The 16,220-nt window shown below is 43.4% G+C and overlaps 1 protein-coding gene across 1 annotated transcript in view; it reads right to left on the bottom strand.

The window, feature by feature from the left end:
- The window catches only part of ENPP1 (ectonucleotide pyrophosphatase/phosphodiesterase 1), a 71,473-nt gene that overhangs the window by 51,496 nt on the left and 3,757 nt on the right, over window positions 1–16,220 (bottom strand). Inside the window, exons 2-3 of the mRNA XM_084827536.1 lie at window positions 3,572–3,644; window positions 1,084–1,200 (exon numbers count right to left, since the gene is read on the bottom strand). Coding sequence (XP_084683662.1) covers window positions 1,084–1,200; window positions 3,572–3,644 — 190 coding nt within the window. The remainder of the gene's footprint in view (window positions 1–1,083; window positions 1,201–3,571; window positions 3,645–16,220) is intronic.

Genomic DNA, 16,220 nt, shown 5'->3' with positions numbered 1-16,220 from the left:
GGTGACCTCCATGGTTCCTCTTGGCTGTGAAGGTGTCTCTCCCCACCCCCACCTGGCTTACTGGACAGTGGTGGAAGAAGGTAGTTGACTACAGAGGAGGAGGAAAATTGCCACAGCCAGCGCTATTTTGGGCCCTACAACACCTCTGATTTGTTCCCCTCTCTGTACCTGCCCACCATTTCCTGCCACTGCCCAGGAAATGCTTTTTCTGTAGCCACCCATCCAGAGTAGCACAGGTGCCACCTTGGAAAAACCTGCATTACTCTGGGTGGGCAGGCACAGCGAAAGCAGCAGTGGCCAGCAAGGGAGCAGAACTGCTACTTTTGCTTTTGGGGGCAGGTGGTGACAACAGAAGCAGACAGCAAAGAAGCACCACCGCCTGCGCTACTCTTGGTTTTCCAACCCCTCTAAACATTTTCTTCCTTTTCTGATACTCAGTGGAGTACTGGAAAAGAGATGTGGGGGGAGCAAGGTAGGCTCTAATGTGGGTGATGCTTGCAGTGGACAGCCTGGTGCCACCATCTTACGGTGGGCAATAAAATCTGGCCTTGCAGACATTATTGGACTGCAATCTCCATCATTACAATTGGCTCCCTAGCCATTGGCTTTACTGGTAGGGCTGACAGGAGTTGTACTCATCTGGAGGGCTGCAAATTGCCCACCCGTCCTCTAAAAAGTGGCAGTGGGAAGGCACCATTTAGAGAGGAGAAGCAGAAGGTGGAAAATGAGTGTTTAACTCTAGTCCTGTTGAATGCATGTTCCCTTCACTTCCCTCCCCCAACCATGGCAAGCACATATCTGGGAATTCCAGCTGCGAAAACGTAGCCAGGAAAAGGGGACTGCAGAGGAGAAGCGGTAGGCAGGGAAGCATCTAAACACTTCCACAGAACAATAGAAATAACCACTGGAGCCCGTAAAACAAAATGTGTTGGCCGCAGGAAAAATCCAACGTGTTTTAAGCAAACTATGATTGTGCGAGATCGCCATAGGATAACAGCTGGTTTGTCTCTTCCAGCTTACCCATGAGCTGAGCTGCCTCAAGAACTGGAACATTAGAGAGAGGGAGAGGGAGGAGATGCTTACCAGGTTCTATACATGCGTCTTCAAAATCTAAACAGCAGTTTCCAAGTTTAACACATTCTCTGTCACAGCGGCAGCTTCCAAACGTTCTCTCATAGCAACGACCTTTGCATGTTTTGACTGAAATATTTAACATTTACCTTTGTTAGGGATTGAACACTGCTATTTCATGTCAGTATGAGCTTGGTATACACTGGAGTATGTGTGCATGAAACAACGGACTCCCTTCACTAACCAATAAGTGCCTTGACACCCCCAGGGTTGGATCACCAGGCGCAGGTCTGGGGACAGCCCCCAAATGACCCCCTGATAGACGGCCGTGCCTCCTCCTTCCCCTTTGACTCATTGGTATAAGGGAGTGCTATGGCAGCTGGCTGGCCAGGGCTGCAGCCCCTCGCCACACCATTTTAAGGGAAAGGGTTCTTATATTCCTTAACTTCTGAGTAGCAGCGAGCTGAACCAATCAGCTGCTGCCTTTGGAGACAGCATGGCCTATGAGGGCACAAGAGCAGCAAAAAGACCACCACTGGGTTGCTCCTGTGCCCTCATTGGTCGCGCCCTTCCCAAAGACAGCAGTCTCGGCTGGCCAGCTGCCACAGCACTTGCTTTTATCAGTGAACAAAATGAGGAGGAGGCTGCAGAGCAGCAGCAGCCACAGCCCCCACCCAGGAAAACATAAAAGGGGGACTGGCAGGGAGCCCACTGGGAAAGGAACTTCCCTGCGACTGCCGCAAGCTTAGCAGCACCTCTGAAGAAGTCGACCTTCCTGGTATAACAAAACAGAAGTGTCACTGGAGGTGGCACAGAAAAATCTCCCCTCCTCCATTATAATGGTGGGGAAATTTAAAATAAAAGAACCCACTTGGCTGAAAAGCCCAGAACCCACCCCCACCCCCAAACACACACACACACACACACACACACACACACCTTTCATCCCAGCATGAGCTAGCAGGCCTTGGGATGAAACAGTAGATCAGCCACTTCGCTTCTCCCCAGTCTCACTTAGGACTGCACTGTTAGTCATATGGGCAGCACAACCCTCTGCATGTTTACTCAGAAGTAAGCTGCTCTGTGCGCAACAGAACTTACTCCAGGCAGGTGTGCACAGGATTGCAGCCTTAGATAGCAACCCTAACACATTTACTAGAGAGTAAGCCCCACTGAACACAGTGGGAATTATTTCTGAGCTCTGAGTAAATACGCAGAGGATCATGTGGCTAGTTAAAGCTCCTTTCACTTCTTGACTAAAATGACTTTAATCAGGTGCCAGTCCCAGTAAAACCGTCATCATTGGCATTCCTAATTTGTATTGTGACCAGGTTCTTATGGAAATGTTATGAGAAATGGACAGATTCTCATTAAATCTTAGGAAGAGAATTTGGAAAACTATTTTATACAGTGCAAAGGGATGCTTAAAATAACAATTAATTGTTTGAATTACCTCATTCATGCGTAGCATATACCCTCACCTGCAAGTCCTTAACATTTTCAGATTTTAAAAAGAAAAATACGTTTCATATTGGTACTCAAGTTCAGTTGTTTCATAACATATAGAGAACCAAAATGGAATGTGTCAAGAATTCATGCTCATGCATTGAGCAGGGGGTTGGACTCGATGGCCTCGTAGGCCCCTTCCAACCCTACTATTCTATGATTCTATGAATGGTGGCCTGTTTCCCTCCAGATGACATCAGGCTGTCACGTATGATGTAACCACCTGGGATTGGGTGTTATCCAGAGGCTCCTGGGCCCGTCCGCTCAAGGCCGAGCACAGTCCCTGGTAAGTGGGAAGTGAGAACAGCTGGAGTTGGTGGGGCATCCCAGCCTCTTGGAGGCCAGGGCGGTCCACCCAGGGACTGAGCCAGTGAGTGGCTGAAGGAAAATCTGCCCTGGGTTGCCAAGGCTGGGCTTTCAAAGAGGGCTGAGGTCAAGGCGTGGTGTCTCCCTTCATCCTGGTGGTCCTGGACCTGGAGATGGCTGGTTGCTATCTGGGGAGATCCATACTTAGGTATGCAAGGGTAGGCCAGGTAGATTTATTATTTTGCTTGGGTGTGCGTTCATGAAACTCTCTGTATACAGTTAAGTGATTTGGCTTTGTACCCTCTTGTGTAACTTGCTACTTCCATTCTTGCCTTTCCCTCTACCCCTTTATTTGATTTTAGCAAACCTATATCCAACCTTTTGTTGGTGTGATCTCTCTGCACAACCTCAGTGCTAACTTCAGTGCCTCTTGGCTTAAGAGGGTGGCTACTAGGTACTGGGGGTGGGGGGGCTGAAAGGCCGGGTTTGGCCAGTCCTGTTTTGGGGAAGGGGATCCCGGGATTGGGTCATGTGAGCGGTCCTCCCTCACAGGGAGGTTGGGGCTGGTCCCAGCGGCTGGGATCCTCCTTCCCTTCCCTTCACAGGATGCCATCCTTAATGCATGCAAGATGCATCAATTGCATCAAAAGAAACTCAAATACATATATTAGCATCTTTCATTACTTACCATCTCTTGTACAGCTAGGTTTCAGTCCAAATATACATCCTAAGATTATTGTTAGCACAATGACACATAATACCTAGAACAGAACACAACACAAAACACAGTCAAGGACTTATAACACTAATTCACACTACTTATCTTGACTCATACAAACTGAAGTAGTGTCCTTACTTATTTTCATTTGAAATGGAATTGGCCTTGGGTCTGTCAAATACAGATATTCCAAGAGCTGATTTCATTAACAGCTAATGAAGCAATATGCTGAGTCGCTGGTGGGACGGCAAGTTTTTTCAGAGTGAAATCAGCCGTAGCCAATATAAGTTGCACAATTTTGCCCAAATGTTTATTAGCACAGCTCTAACATGTTGCCATCAAGAAGTCCATGTAATACAGCACATGCAGCAAACATCAGTAACATTGCTGGGAAGCTTCTGTCAAGCAAGGGAGCAAAACGGTAATCAACCAAATACATATAAATTTACATTACATTGTAAAATGTTAAATACCAGTAAGAATTATTTATGATACCAGCAAGAAGTAGCCTTTTTTCCAGATCAAGGAAGGGTAATACACCCAACCTCACAACCCATTCTATATATTCAGCTTAAAATGAAGTTAGAATTATTTGCCTCACGAAATGGATTACTGCAATGCACTCTGAGGGGCCACCCTTAAGGCTGGTCCAGAAGCTGCAGCTAATGCAGAATGCAGCAGCTCAGCTGTTGCCAGGAGCTGCCCCTTTTCAGCAAGTAACTGTTGCTGAGGGAACTGCACTGGCTGCCTATTCAACACTGGCCAGGTCTAAGGTTTTGCTACTAGTGTATAAAGCCCTAAACAACTTGGGACCAGGATACTTGAGAGAGCACCTTCTTCCTCACCAACCTCCCAGTAACTGAAGTGTTCAGATAAAGCATTCCTGGTGGTTCCACGTAGCCGTATGGCCTGTTTGGGATCCACCCAGAGTAGAGCCTTCAGCGTGGCATCTCCCTCGCTGTGGAATTCCCTGCCTCTGATGTCAGGCAGGCACCAACATTGGCACTTGCTGGAGACATCTGTGTTTCAACAAGCCTTCCCCAATTGACAAGCCATGGTTTTTACTGGTATTCTGTTTTTAATAAAGCTTTAAATATTTTGTTCCATTTTATTTTTATTGTTCACCTCTCCGGAATCTGTTTAGATGTGGAATAGCATATGAATGTTGTAAATAAATAAATTAAATTAATGTTCAAGCAGATCTTCTGCTTTGGGTTTGGGCGCCATTCTTATCCTGTAATTTTTGTGTGTTTTATCTCTGTAATGTATTTGTTTCATCTATTTTTGTTTTTAAAGTTGCTATGATCATTAGCCACTTGGAGCACCATTTTCTTGGGATAAAGGCGAGGTACAAATCAAATATATAAATAGAATGCAAGGGCACTATGGAAAACGGCAACCATGCATTTGCTTCTCCCCATACCTCCATAACATCTAGAATAACTTGCCTATGTCCAGAGACTGCCATGCTGTGCCCTTCCCCACCTCTATACCACATAATTGGCTAATGCTGGCAGGGTGAAGTCAAAGAAATGTACACTGACATGATGTCAGGACACTGGGTGAGTTGTCCTAGACCTGACAAGGGGCAATGCAAGAATTAAACAGGTGGCTGCTGTTTGGGCAGCAAGGACACAAAGTCAGACATAGTTCTGGCCAACTGAGAAATAACGATTAAGGAAAATGTACAACAACCGGACATCTTTCAGAAAGTAAATAAAAGTTTCTAGCATTATCTAAAAACTACACATTTACTGCTTCCAGATGTCAGCCAGGCATTTGCACTTCACAACCCCTGTTCCCAATGATTAGGTTGAGGCCATCATTTGAAGCTTAAAAAGGTAAAGGTGTCCCCAACCAGTTGTGTCCGACTCTAGGGTGCGGTGCTCATCCCTGTTTCTAAGCTGAAGAGCCAGCGCTGTCCGAAGACGCTTCCGTGGTCATGTGGCCGGCATGACTGAACACCGAGGTGCATGGAACGCTGTTACCTTTCCCGCCAAAGCGGTACCTATTTATCTACTTGCAATTTCTTGCTTTCGAACTGCTAGGTTGGCAGGAGCTGGGACTGAAGACGGGAGCTCACTCCGTCACACGGCACTCAGGTCTTGAACTGCTGTCCTGCCGACCTTCCGGTCTGCAGTTCAGCGTCTTAACCCAACAACTAAAAGTTAAAAAAAAGAAACCGAATCTTTTTTGGCCACTGACTATTAACTGCTTGTGGTGATGCTGGAATTATTGCTGGATGAACTCTAATAAGATGAAGCCTAGAGATTCTTATTCTGTTGAATTAAACAAACAATGGAAAAACCTTTCCCTAAGAAAATTGGGGTAAAAAACATATACTAAATTGAGGTATGATCTGTATTTAGCTATTAAACCTTCTTTGGAGAAAAAAACATTTTTGTCTAATGTATAGAATTGAAAAACTCAAACAAGAAAAGTATTGCGAACATTCTTTGTTTGGGCACAGTACATCGGGATAAGTGGGAAATTATCACGTCAGCCCATTGCATGGCAGAAGTGCCACAACGTTAAGTATCACAGGCCTCGGAGAAACTTAAGCAGCAACGTAGCAGCCATGGATCGGTTACAGCCACCTCCTCCCCGTCTTACAAACGCTAAGTATGGTCACTAAGAGGAGCCACTCAGTTCTGCCGTTCAGCCAGTCGACCGTTAATGCTGTCAATCCCAGCAGTGTAGTGGTACATTTTGAAGTGCAGGTGCTTATCGTGACAGTTGCTATAGTCACAACCCCAAGGAGTGGGTAGCTGTGATGATTCATATAGATGTGTGAGTGTGTGCATGGATAAGAGAGAGGGTGGGGCGGGGGGAGAGAGAGGTTGAAGAGCAGTACCTAGCATAATATCTAATTTATGGGGATCAGCTAATAGTCATAGAACAGTGAGCTGGACCAAAAGGGCAGGGTAGTGGCTAGTACACTGGACTTTGGCTGGGAGACCTGAGATTGCATAAGGAAGGGAAAGAGAGTGATGCAGCTCTTCTCCAAACAGTACAAAACCACCAACTCAAGAGCTTCCAGCAATTTCTTTTCCCAGCCAGCACCACGGAGAAACACATTTCAGAGTTGACAAACCAGTTCTATCAGTTTTAATCCCCATCAAGAGCAGATCCTTTGTAAAGCGAATGGGTCTTACTTGCCTGTTCAAGACCAAGCCACCCCACAAAATACTTTGCATTACAACAGGAATAGTTACAATAATGCATTGCTGCTGGGGAAAATCAATTTACCCCCAACTACAATGAGGATTGCAGCTAGGCTCAGAGGGGACAGGGAAGGGGGGTGGGGTTGCAGACAATGTGATCATCCCTGCAAATCACAGAGTCCTCCTAGCACTTCAACCCTGTGAGGCCTGGATCTACTACAACAATGGTCGCTTTACTCTCATGTTCTCTCTCTCCTGAGTTCTAAGCCATCTGGTGTATGCACTGGTGCAGACACAGGATGAACTAAAGTCACAACCTGGCTTTGTCCAGGCATCACCAGCATGTCCTCCTTCAGTCAGAAGAGGGAACCTGCAAATTTGTAAGAGTGGTCCAACAAAATTGCTCCAGTGAAAGTCCCATTGAATTGCAGGAAAATGTCATAAGCACAGAACATGGATGGAGGGTGCCAAAAGTAGTGAAATATTTATTTTATTTTATTATAAATAGGCACTTTTATTCATAAAGAAAGAAGAGCATATCAAAACTCTCAAATGATCTTCCAAAAAAGCTAGACAACAAAACCTGGTGCATTTATAGGTGTAGCAAGAGTTAAAACCCAAGGCCCCAGACTGTTTATGAAAACTGGACAATGCTTAAACATCATCTCTCCAACTGTCTTATGTAAACAGTTTCACATTACAAGTGGATCAACGCATCTTAATGAACAGTCGCCACAATATCATCCCGGTCTGGAGAAAGTATTAATCTTTTCCTGTGGTCAGAAAGTCTTACAGAAATAAGCTGCACTGATTCATGTCATTCTGGGTTCTTCAACAAACCACACACAGGCAAGTTCACAGCACCACAAACCTCAGAACATTACAGAAGAATTCTTGTATTTACAACAAGCTGGTTGGGCAGTGGGGTGGGAGGACCCAGGACCAATGCACAGTACCTAGAACTTGAAACAAACTTGAACCACATGAATGATCAACTGGCAAAAGTCAAGAGCATCTCTATGATTTTAGTGGAACAAATCAAACTGAAGATTAATGTTTTTGAAAATATTCATAACCATTCATTGACTGGAATGTACAGTGTAGTTAATTATTATTTAATAAATAATCAGAATGAGTATCTGCTGTGATGTAGCAGTCCTATTTGTAATTACAATAGTTAATTACCAATTATTAACTAGCATAATTTTCTTGTAACAACTTTCAGTAGGTATGTACTTTCGTACTGGCCGAGCACTCTCAACAAGCAGCACAAATTTGTGGCTTCCAATATTCAAAGATGCAGAAGAAAGATGAAACGGACATGGTTTTTATTCCGTGCATCAGCATAATGCCCAAAGAAAAACATGCTCCTCATGCAAGAACTGCCTAGACAGTTGATGTCTTACCCATAATCCATACACACTTTTAAACGTTTTTCCAAATCTTCCTTCCTTCCCTGTGCCCTTTTAACCAATATGCTCTGTTACAATTTTGCTACCACTTCCCCAGATCTTGATGTGTGATGTACTTATGGATTATCCCCAAACAGGAAATAGGAAGATGGAGGCACTTGCACTTCCTGCCCCTCCCCATCTACATTTCCAAACATTCAAAGCTACCCAAACTCCTATTAGGAATTACAATTGGGAACTTAATTAGCAAGATCTAGGTTAGTTCTACTATCAGTCTTTGTGGTAGTATCACTTCAGACAAGTCTTCAAGATAGTATGAAATCAACTGGAGTGGGGGGAGACTGCAGCCAACCACTAGTAGTCTGGGAATGGCTAAAATGTACTCTGTAACTGGATTCTTGAGAAAATACCACAGGAGCCTAAACATTACATATAATCTCAGGGAAAGGGAATAATAACTGCTTCTCCAAAACAAACAAACAAACAAACAAAAACATCATATTATTCATTCCTATCAAACATGGCTTCTATGCAGGATATTATAAACTTGCCTACGACACTTCATTTTATGTTCATAATGTAATGGAAAGCCTTGAATGGTTTAGGGGTTTTACAATCCCCAGTCCTGCTATCTTTCTGGTGTGAGAGATTAGACCTGTATATGAATTACCTTCAGTTCAATGGATGGACCAAAGCTGTGTATGCAAAGCTTTGGGTACACAAATTGGTCTACGAAGCAAGTGAACCATGGGCATATCTGAATGTGCACACATCACTGAATCACAGCATTTGTTAACTATAACCAATGTAAAATTGAACCAAAGATTCAATTCAAATTTCATTGCCACTTCAGGTGAAGACAGTGGTCTTGCTCAGACATCTGAAGATGTGTTTTTTAAAAGTATATCTCCATGATACCTCTTATATGACATAGCTATAGGGCCGTGGTGGTTTAGTGGTTAAGATGCTGAACTGCAGACCGGAAGGTCGGCAGGACAGCAGTTCGAGACCCAAGTGCCGCGTGACGGAGTGAGCTCCCGTCTTCAGTCCCAGCTCCTGCCAACCTAGCAGTTTGAAAGCAAGAAATTGCAAGTAGATAAATAGGTACCGCTTCAGCAGGAAAGGTAACAGCGTTCCGTGTACCTCGGTGTTCAGTCATGCCGGCCACATGACCACGGAAGCGTCTTCAGAAAGCGCTGGCTCTTCGGCTTAGAAATGGAGATGAGCACCACACCCTAGAGTCGGACACGACTGGTTGGGGACACCTTTACCTTTTTTTTTATACCTCTAGATATGGTAGTGATGCCCTGGAAAAGAGAGCAATCAAAGATTCCATCTGCAATCCTAAAATAGCTTGAAATTAAATTCCACTGAGATCTATGGAAACTTATTTCAGGGAAATGTGGCTCAAATTACAGATGCTTCTTTCTTCCATGGATTTTTTTAAAAAACACAGAGTAGGATAGGCTGCTTCCAGATTAGGCTTTTATTGTATGATCAGACTGACTGGGTTCAGACAGTCAATGGGGGAAACAACGCAGTATAGGTTGTTTCCCCTGCCCTCAGGGGTGCCAGTTGCGCATTTCACAGCAACTTACAAGCAGGCCGATCCGAGGCTGCACATCTAAAGTGGTGGCACCACACACAGCATGCAAACCAGGAAGTCATGGGTTACTAGCCCTACAACTTCTCCTTGTGGGTGAAAAAGCACCCCAGGAGGGTCGTTTTGAGCTGAACAGCAATGGAAGTGAGAGAGAAAATAAATTAAGCAGCCTCTCCCAACAGCCGTTCTTCTACTCAGATGCAGCCAGCTGCTTTGAAGTTGGAAAAAATGGAGGAATGAAACTCTGTGTAACCTGTAGTCTGAGCCTGTGTAACTCATGCCTGTTACTTGAAAAAAAATGTCTTCAAGCCCACATATAAAAGCACTTTACCTAAAAATTAAAAAAGCATTTGAAACGCAAAGCAATGAACATTACAGAAATAAAACTGAGAAGCAATGGAACGGTTTTAAAAATCCAGATTTTTTTTAAAGCACTCTTTGATCATCCCATGCATTGTAACTTCCAGGCATTCTTGAGCAGGATTTCAGCATAAAGTCACACAGCTGTAGAACACTGGAAGAAACATGCTGCAGTTGAGTTTGAGGTTTTGGAAGAACGAAGCAAATGTCCAGTTTTGCTGTGAAATGTATTTTTATGCATGCTTGTATTGGAACAAACTTTTGTATTATAGGCATGAGTCTCTGTCCCCTTACTGTTTCCTCTATGTGGGAGGAAGATGGAAAGCATCAGCCTGTAAACATTGTGCCATAATGATTATATGCGCTGAAAGCAGGTGGTTAGAGAAGCAGGGAAACATTTTTTCATGCTCGGCAGAAAGCAGTTCAGTAGCACAGTTAGAAAGTTCTTTCAGATGAAGACAGATAAAACAACAAAACCAACACAAATTTGGTCATTGTTTCCCAACCCAGGCCCATGTTTCTGGCCCACACACACAAGCATCTTTAGGAGACATGTCGCATATGGGTGATATACCTCTACTCTAAGCCACAGGGCCATCTTTATCCCACACCTGTACTTTGCTATTCTGCATCTGCTCCCTGTTCTCTAGGCGACTTCAGCCTTTCATCCTTCATACTCCTGCTGTCCGTGTAAGTTCTATCTTGGCCACTGACTATCTTTGTATTCCTCTGTGAAGCACCTTGGATAGCTCCTTTAGAGCTGTGACTGGTTCTGTCTGAAATCTGGAGCACATTCACTGCCCCAGTAACATCAGAGCCACCGTCCTCCACTGCAAATGTCTTTGGGTGCTTCAAGACAAGGCTTTTATTAAACCATCACCCATGACATTTTACAGGGGGTCCAGAGGTTTTGTAGCAGTTAATTTGTAACCCTCCTGTGTTTTCCCACCGCTTCTTCCATCTTTTTTCTGAATAGAAAAAAAGGCATTTAAGGAAGAAAAGATGAAATAGCTGCACAATACCATTTGACTGTTTGTGACAGGAGCCCTCTATTAGGAAGTATCCTTCTCTTCCTCACTTCTAACATAAAAATTTACTTTCAAAAGCAAGCAGTGCTCATCAGAACAGTCACTATTCAAGCATGCATTAAACAAAACACAATCTTGCCAGAAATTAATGGATGGCCCCCATGAAATTCTAGGTCAGTGTATTTTTGTGTAAAAACAAAACAAAACATTCACTCACATATCTCTGACATTACTCACTTCTTTGACATGTCACCCAGACCATTTGGATGAGTGAAATTGCACTACTCTAATCTCCTTTTTAGATCTCCAGCTCTTGCAGCCACTTAGAGCACAATCCTGTGCATGTTTAGACAGGCATGCTGGGAGCTGTAGGCCTTTTCTCTGTCTAAACATGCATAGGATTGCACCCTTAATCATACATACCATTCTATCTGCCCCCACACCCAATTTTAACTCCTTCGAGGCTATTTTGGTCTGAAACTAAGGATTTTTCCTTTACTTTTCTTCTGCAGATTCACCTCTTTGTTGCATTATCACCCCTCATGGAGTGAAAAATGATACTCCACTTTGCCAAAGAATATGATATATGCATGCTTAAAGTAAGCATTCACTAGCATTGAGGCCAAAATGTTTTTTTTTTAATGTCTGTGAGGCCAAAAGATTTAAAAGAAGCCAGAAGGCAGGCCTGCACACGTCCAGTTGAATCTTGATATTTCTTTAACGTGTTTTGCTCTCTACCTCTGTGTTGACAGTCCTACACCTCTAAGGACATTTCATGCAGCACAGCCATTGGCACTATAACACTGAAAAATACAACTGCAAAAAGAAACATACCATGAAAAGCATTCTCTGCCTTCTTACTACATGCCAATATGAAATGCTGCGTATAAATTCCCATCTTGTTACCAAAGCAGGTTTGTATGCTTTGGTATGAAGAAGAAAGAACATTCGTGAATCAAAGGCTCTGGAGCATTTGGAGATGTTGAATAACTTAAGGGCACGCTTGCATGGTTTACTGCTTTAATGTAAAATTGAAAGTGCAACAATAAGCAACACTGCGCACGCACAGGAAGGTATCCTATTGCATGGAGTTTAGTGTGCTTTCTTCCTGTGTGAACTGAATTGTCGATGACCAGAAGGCCTGTACATAACAACAACCCATCAGGTACAAAAACTGCTGGGTTGTCATGCACGAGCAAGGACAAGCAAACATGCTACCTGCAGCACACCTGCCCACTTCTGTGTTTACCACACAACTCACAATCAGCTCCTTTGTAGGTTCTGGAACATGATGTCCAAACCTAGACCACTGGATTGTTTAGGTGCTAAACAACCCAGCAGTCTGGATTCAGATGTCCACAGCCTACAAAGGAACTGATTATGGGTTGTGCAGTAAAAGTGGAGGTGGTGGGCAATACTCCCACTCACCCCTGCTCATGGACGACAACCCATCAGTTTTTTAACTAATGGGTTGTCATTGCATACAAACCAGGTCTATGATTTGCCTTCTCCACTGTCAGCAATGTTAGTTCCCAGGGGATTAACATGTGCTGTACACAGTTGACATATAAAAGTTTCAAGGGTGTTAGAGCAGGGCCCTGTCCTACCAAAAGCAAAGAAACAAACAAGCCCATGCAGAAATGTGCTCAGATAGCCCTTTTGGGGATAAGTGGAATGTATGTGTTATGCAATAGCAATAAGCACATGATGAAGACCACTTCACATGGCTGAAATCAGTCTCAGATTAGCGGCTTCCCAAGGGCTGATTTTGTGCCATGTACATGTCCCCTTATTTGGCAACTGCATGTGGGGTGTTATGGGCAATCACCCCTCAGAACTCTGAAACAGTCACCCCCACCCATCCATCTTGCCACCTATTTGCTGTGTATTTGCAGAAGACACACGCGGCATGAAGTCTGTCAGTGCCAGCATTTGGCAGTTTCTCCTGTGTGAAACATTGGAATGCCTTTCAACCTGCTTTGACCTTTAAAAACTCAGGAGTTTGACCTGAGTAAAACTATTACTTCTACTTCACAAAGCAATAGGCTGAAGGGCCCAGTCCTATTCACAGCTAAAGTGGACACGCCCCAAAAGTATTAGTATGAGCTGTGTGATTTCTACCAAAAAGAACAAGATAATTTTGAATGAATTATTTCCAGTCATTGTGAAGAAACGTTAACATGTATATTAGGAAATTACAACTCTTTTGCATGCAGATGTAGGCAGTTATCTGATAGCTGACCTATCTAAGTACAGAAACTGCAAAAAGGGAGTTCACATGCCTAGTTCAGCAGAAGACGAGAAGAAATAAGAGGAATACTTACATGGATCATTTGTCTTGCATCATTCTAGTACAGGGTTAGTCAACCTACTGCCCTCCAGATATTTTGGAGTACAACTCTCATCAGCACCAGCCAGCATGGCCAATGGTCATGAATTACGAGAGCTGTAATCCAAAGCATCTGGAGGGCACTGGATTGCCGACCCCTGTTCTTATATTAGCTTTGCCCTATCACAGCTTTCCTCTGAAAGAGATTAGTGCACTTGACACACACAAAAGCAAACACCATTAGATTATTATTCCTACAGCTTCAGTGCTTCTCCTTTCACCAGTTCACACTTACAGAAAATAGGTAATTGGGGCTACTGGGGCTGATGGGACTTTTAGTCCAAAATAGGCAACACTTGAAAAACTACAATGATGGGATTTTATTTTAGAATTGACTAAAATTATGTCGGTTCTAAAATAGAAATCTTCTTGTACTGTTGTTTAAGGGCCACGCTACACACGGCATGGGAGATCTATCAAATCTCCCCACACCTTTCTGTTTCCTAAAAGCAGCCACAGGTGACCTCAGTTGGCTTCCCCCTAGGAGCAAAGTCTATTTTTCAGAGAATCACTCTCCCAAGAAACCCATGTTACTAGGAGCGCATGCCAGGATTAACTGAAAATTTTGCATGTTCATGTGACACACATTAGCTAAAACGTTTTATCTGTAAGCACAGACAACCAGAGATCCTCCCCCCTACCCTTTGCTATAACATTTTGCTCTTAGTTATGCCAACCTTGGTATGTAATTATTAAAACAGCAACACGATATTAATCCTTGTCCGCACACTACACATGCAAACGGCAGCATTATATCATCTATGCAGAAGTGGTTGGTATCAAAACTCCCAAGTGCACAGACCAGATAGCAATTTTTAAAAGTTCTTTTGATTCAGAAATCAAATACTGCAGGCTTCTTCCAATCCAAAGTTCTATGCTCACATGAGTCCCACATGCTGACACGTTGCATGAGAACTATAACAATTCTCCAAGGAATCCGTTGTTTATGGATGCAGTTCATGATATATCATGATGAATGACTAATCACTATGTGGTGTTAATAAAATCATCACTTTCAAAGCATCTATTTATGAGCCTAAAACACTCCATCAGGAGTGGCCCAGCCATGAAACAACCTCTGGTGTCCCAGAGCCCCAGTGGTAGCTTCTTATATATAGAATATCTTGTATTAATACACCAAACACACCAAATTCCTTTGTACCACAGGCACATTCAACTTCATAATGCTCCTTTGTCTGATCTCAGAGCTTTATCCACTTATTGTCTACATTATGTATTCCTCCATTTTCTTGGGCAGAGACCATTACAGGACACTGCTTGATAATATACAAGGAGTATATACAAGGAGTTTGGAAGTTTTTCTACTTGATGTTTGTAATAGAAGATAATGCTAATTTTAACAGAAGAGAAACTGCACTGGTCCATTCACCGTTCTCTTATATAGAAAAGGCACAGATAGCCATGTTGGTCTATAGCGGGGCAGGGGGGATCCAAACTCTATGGTAGGGATATACCTTAATTATGAGGGCCAACCAAAATATCACAAAACAGTGAGTAAGCTTTCAAGTTCCTCAGAACTCTGCATCAGGCTGGATGTTAAGCCAAACCAGGGAGGGGTGAAAGGAGAGAAAGCTGGCATGACATTACAGCCAAATATCTGCCAATGTAAAAGTCTAAGATGGTGAAGATTTGAGTCCTGGAGGAGGCTTGCAGACTTAATGGGATTACCCATGTGTGAACAGATTTCATGCTGTTGGGACAAAGGAACAATCATGGAAGATTCTCCCATTCTTTTGAAGATATAAAATGTAGCCATAAGTTGGATACCCATTACTTGGATATCGTACTACCCTTATACAAATCTATGGTACACCCACACTTGGGATACAGTGTACAGTTCTGATGACCGTACCTAAAACAGGATATTGACAAGTTGGAAAAGGTACAGAAAAGGGCAACCAAAAAGATTAAGGGGCTGGAGCAACTTCTTTATGAGGAAAGGCTACACATTCTGGGACTGTTTAGTTAGAAAAAGGGTGAATAAGGGGAGACATGATAGAGGTGTACAAAATTATGCATGGTGTAGAGAAAGTGGATAGGGAGACATTTTTCTCCATCTCTCATAATGTTAGAACTCAGGGTCATCCCATGAAACTGATTGGTGGGCGATTCAGGACAGATAAAAGGAAGTACTTCTTCACACAGCATATAGTTAAACTATGGAATACGCTATCATAAGATGTACCAATGGCCACCAATTTGGCTGGATTTAAAAGGGGATTGGACAAATTCACGGAGGAAAAGGCTATCAATGGCTACTAGTCCTATATGGCTATATATGGCTATATGCTATCTCCCATATCAGAGGTGGCATGCCTATGTACACCAGTTCCTGGGGAACATGAGTGGGAGGGTGCTTTTGCACTCATATACTACTTGTGGGTTTCCCACAGGCAGCTGGTTGGCCACTGTGTGAACAGAATACCCTTGGTCTAGATGGACCCTTGGTGTGATCCAGCGAGGCTCTTCTTATATTGTTATCCTATTCTTATATCTATTTTTTAAATTTCTGTCATACGTTGCTATCTTTCATGCTTTTTTCCCATGCTGTAGATCAGCAACACCTCCGTGTCAAAATATTAAATGACTAACTGTACAGAGATCATAGTCTATACCTCATAAAGGTTTTATGCCCTACCGTG

The sequence above is a fragment of the Heloderma suspectum genome, chromosome 1, assembly GCF_057233095.1.
Source record: "Heloderma suspectum isolate Gila_16-S chromosome 1, 16-S_ref, whole genome shotgun sequence".
NCBI lineage: Eukaryota > Metazoa > Chordata > Lepidosauria > Squamata > Helodermatidae > Heloderma > Heloderma suspectum.
Note: the sequence above shows the minus strand (reverse complement) of the source record. Positions and strands in the feature narration are given on the sequence as shown.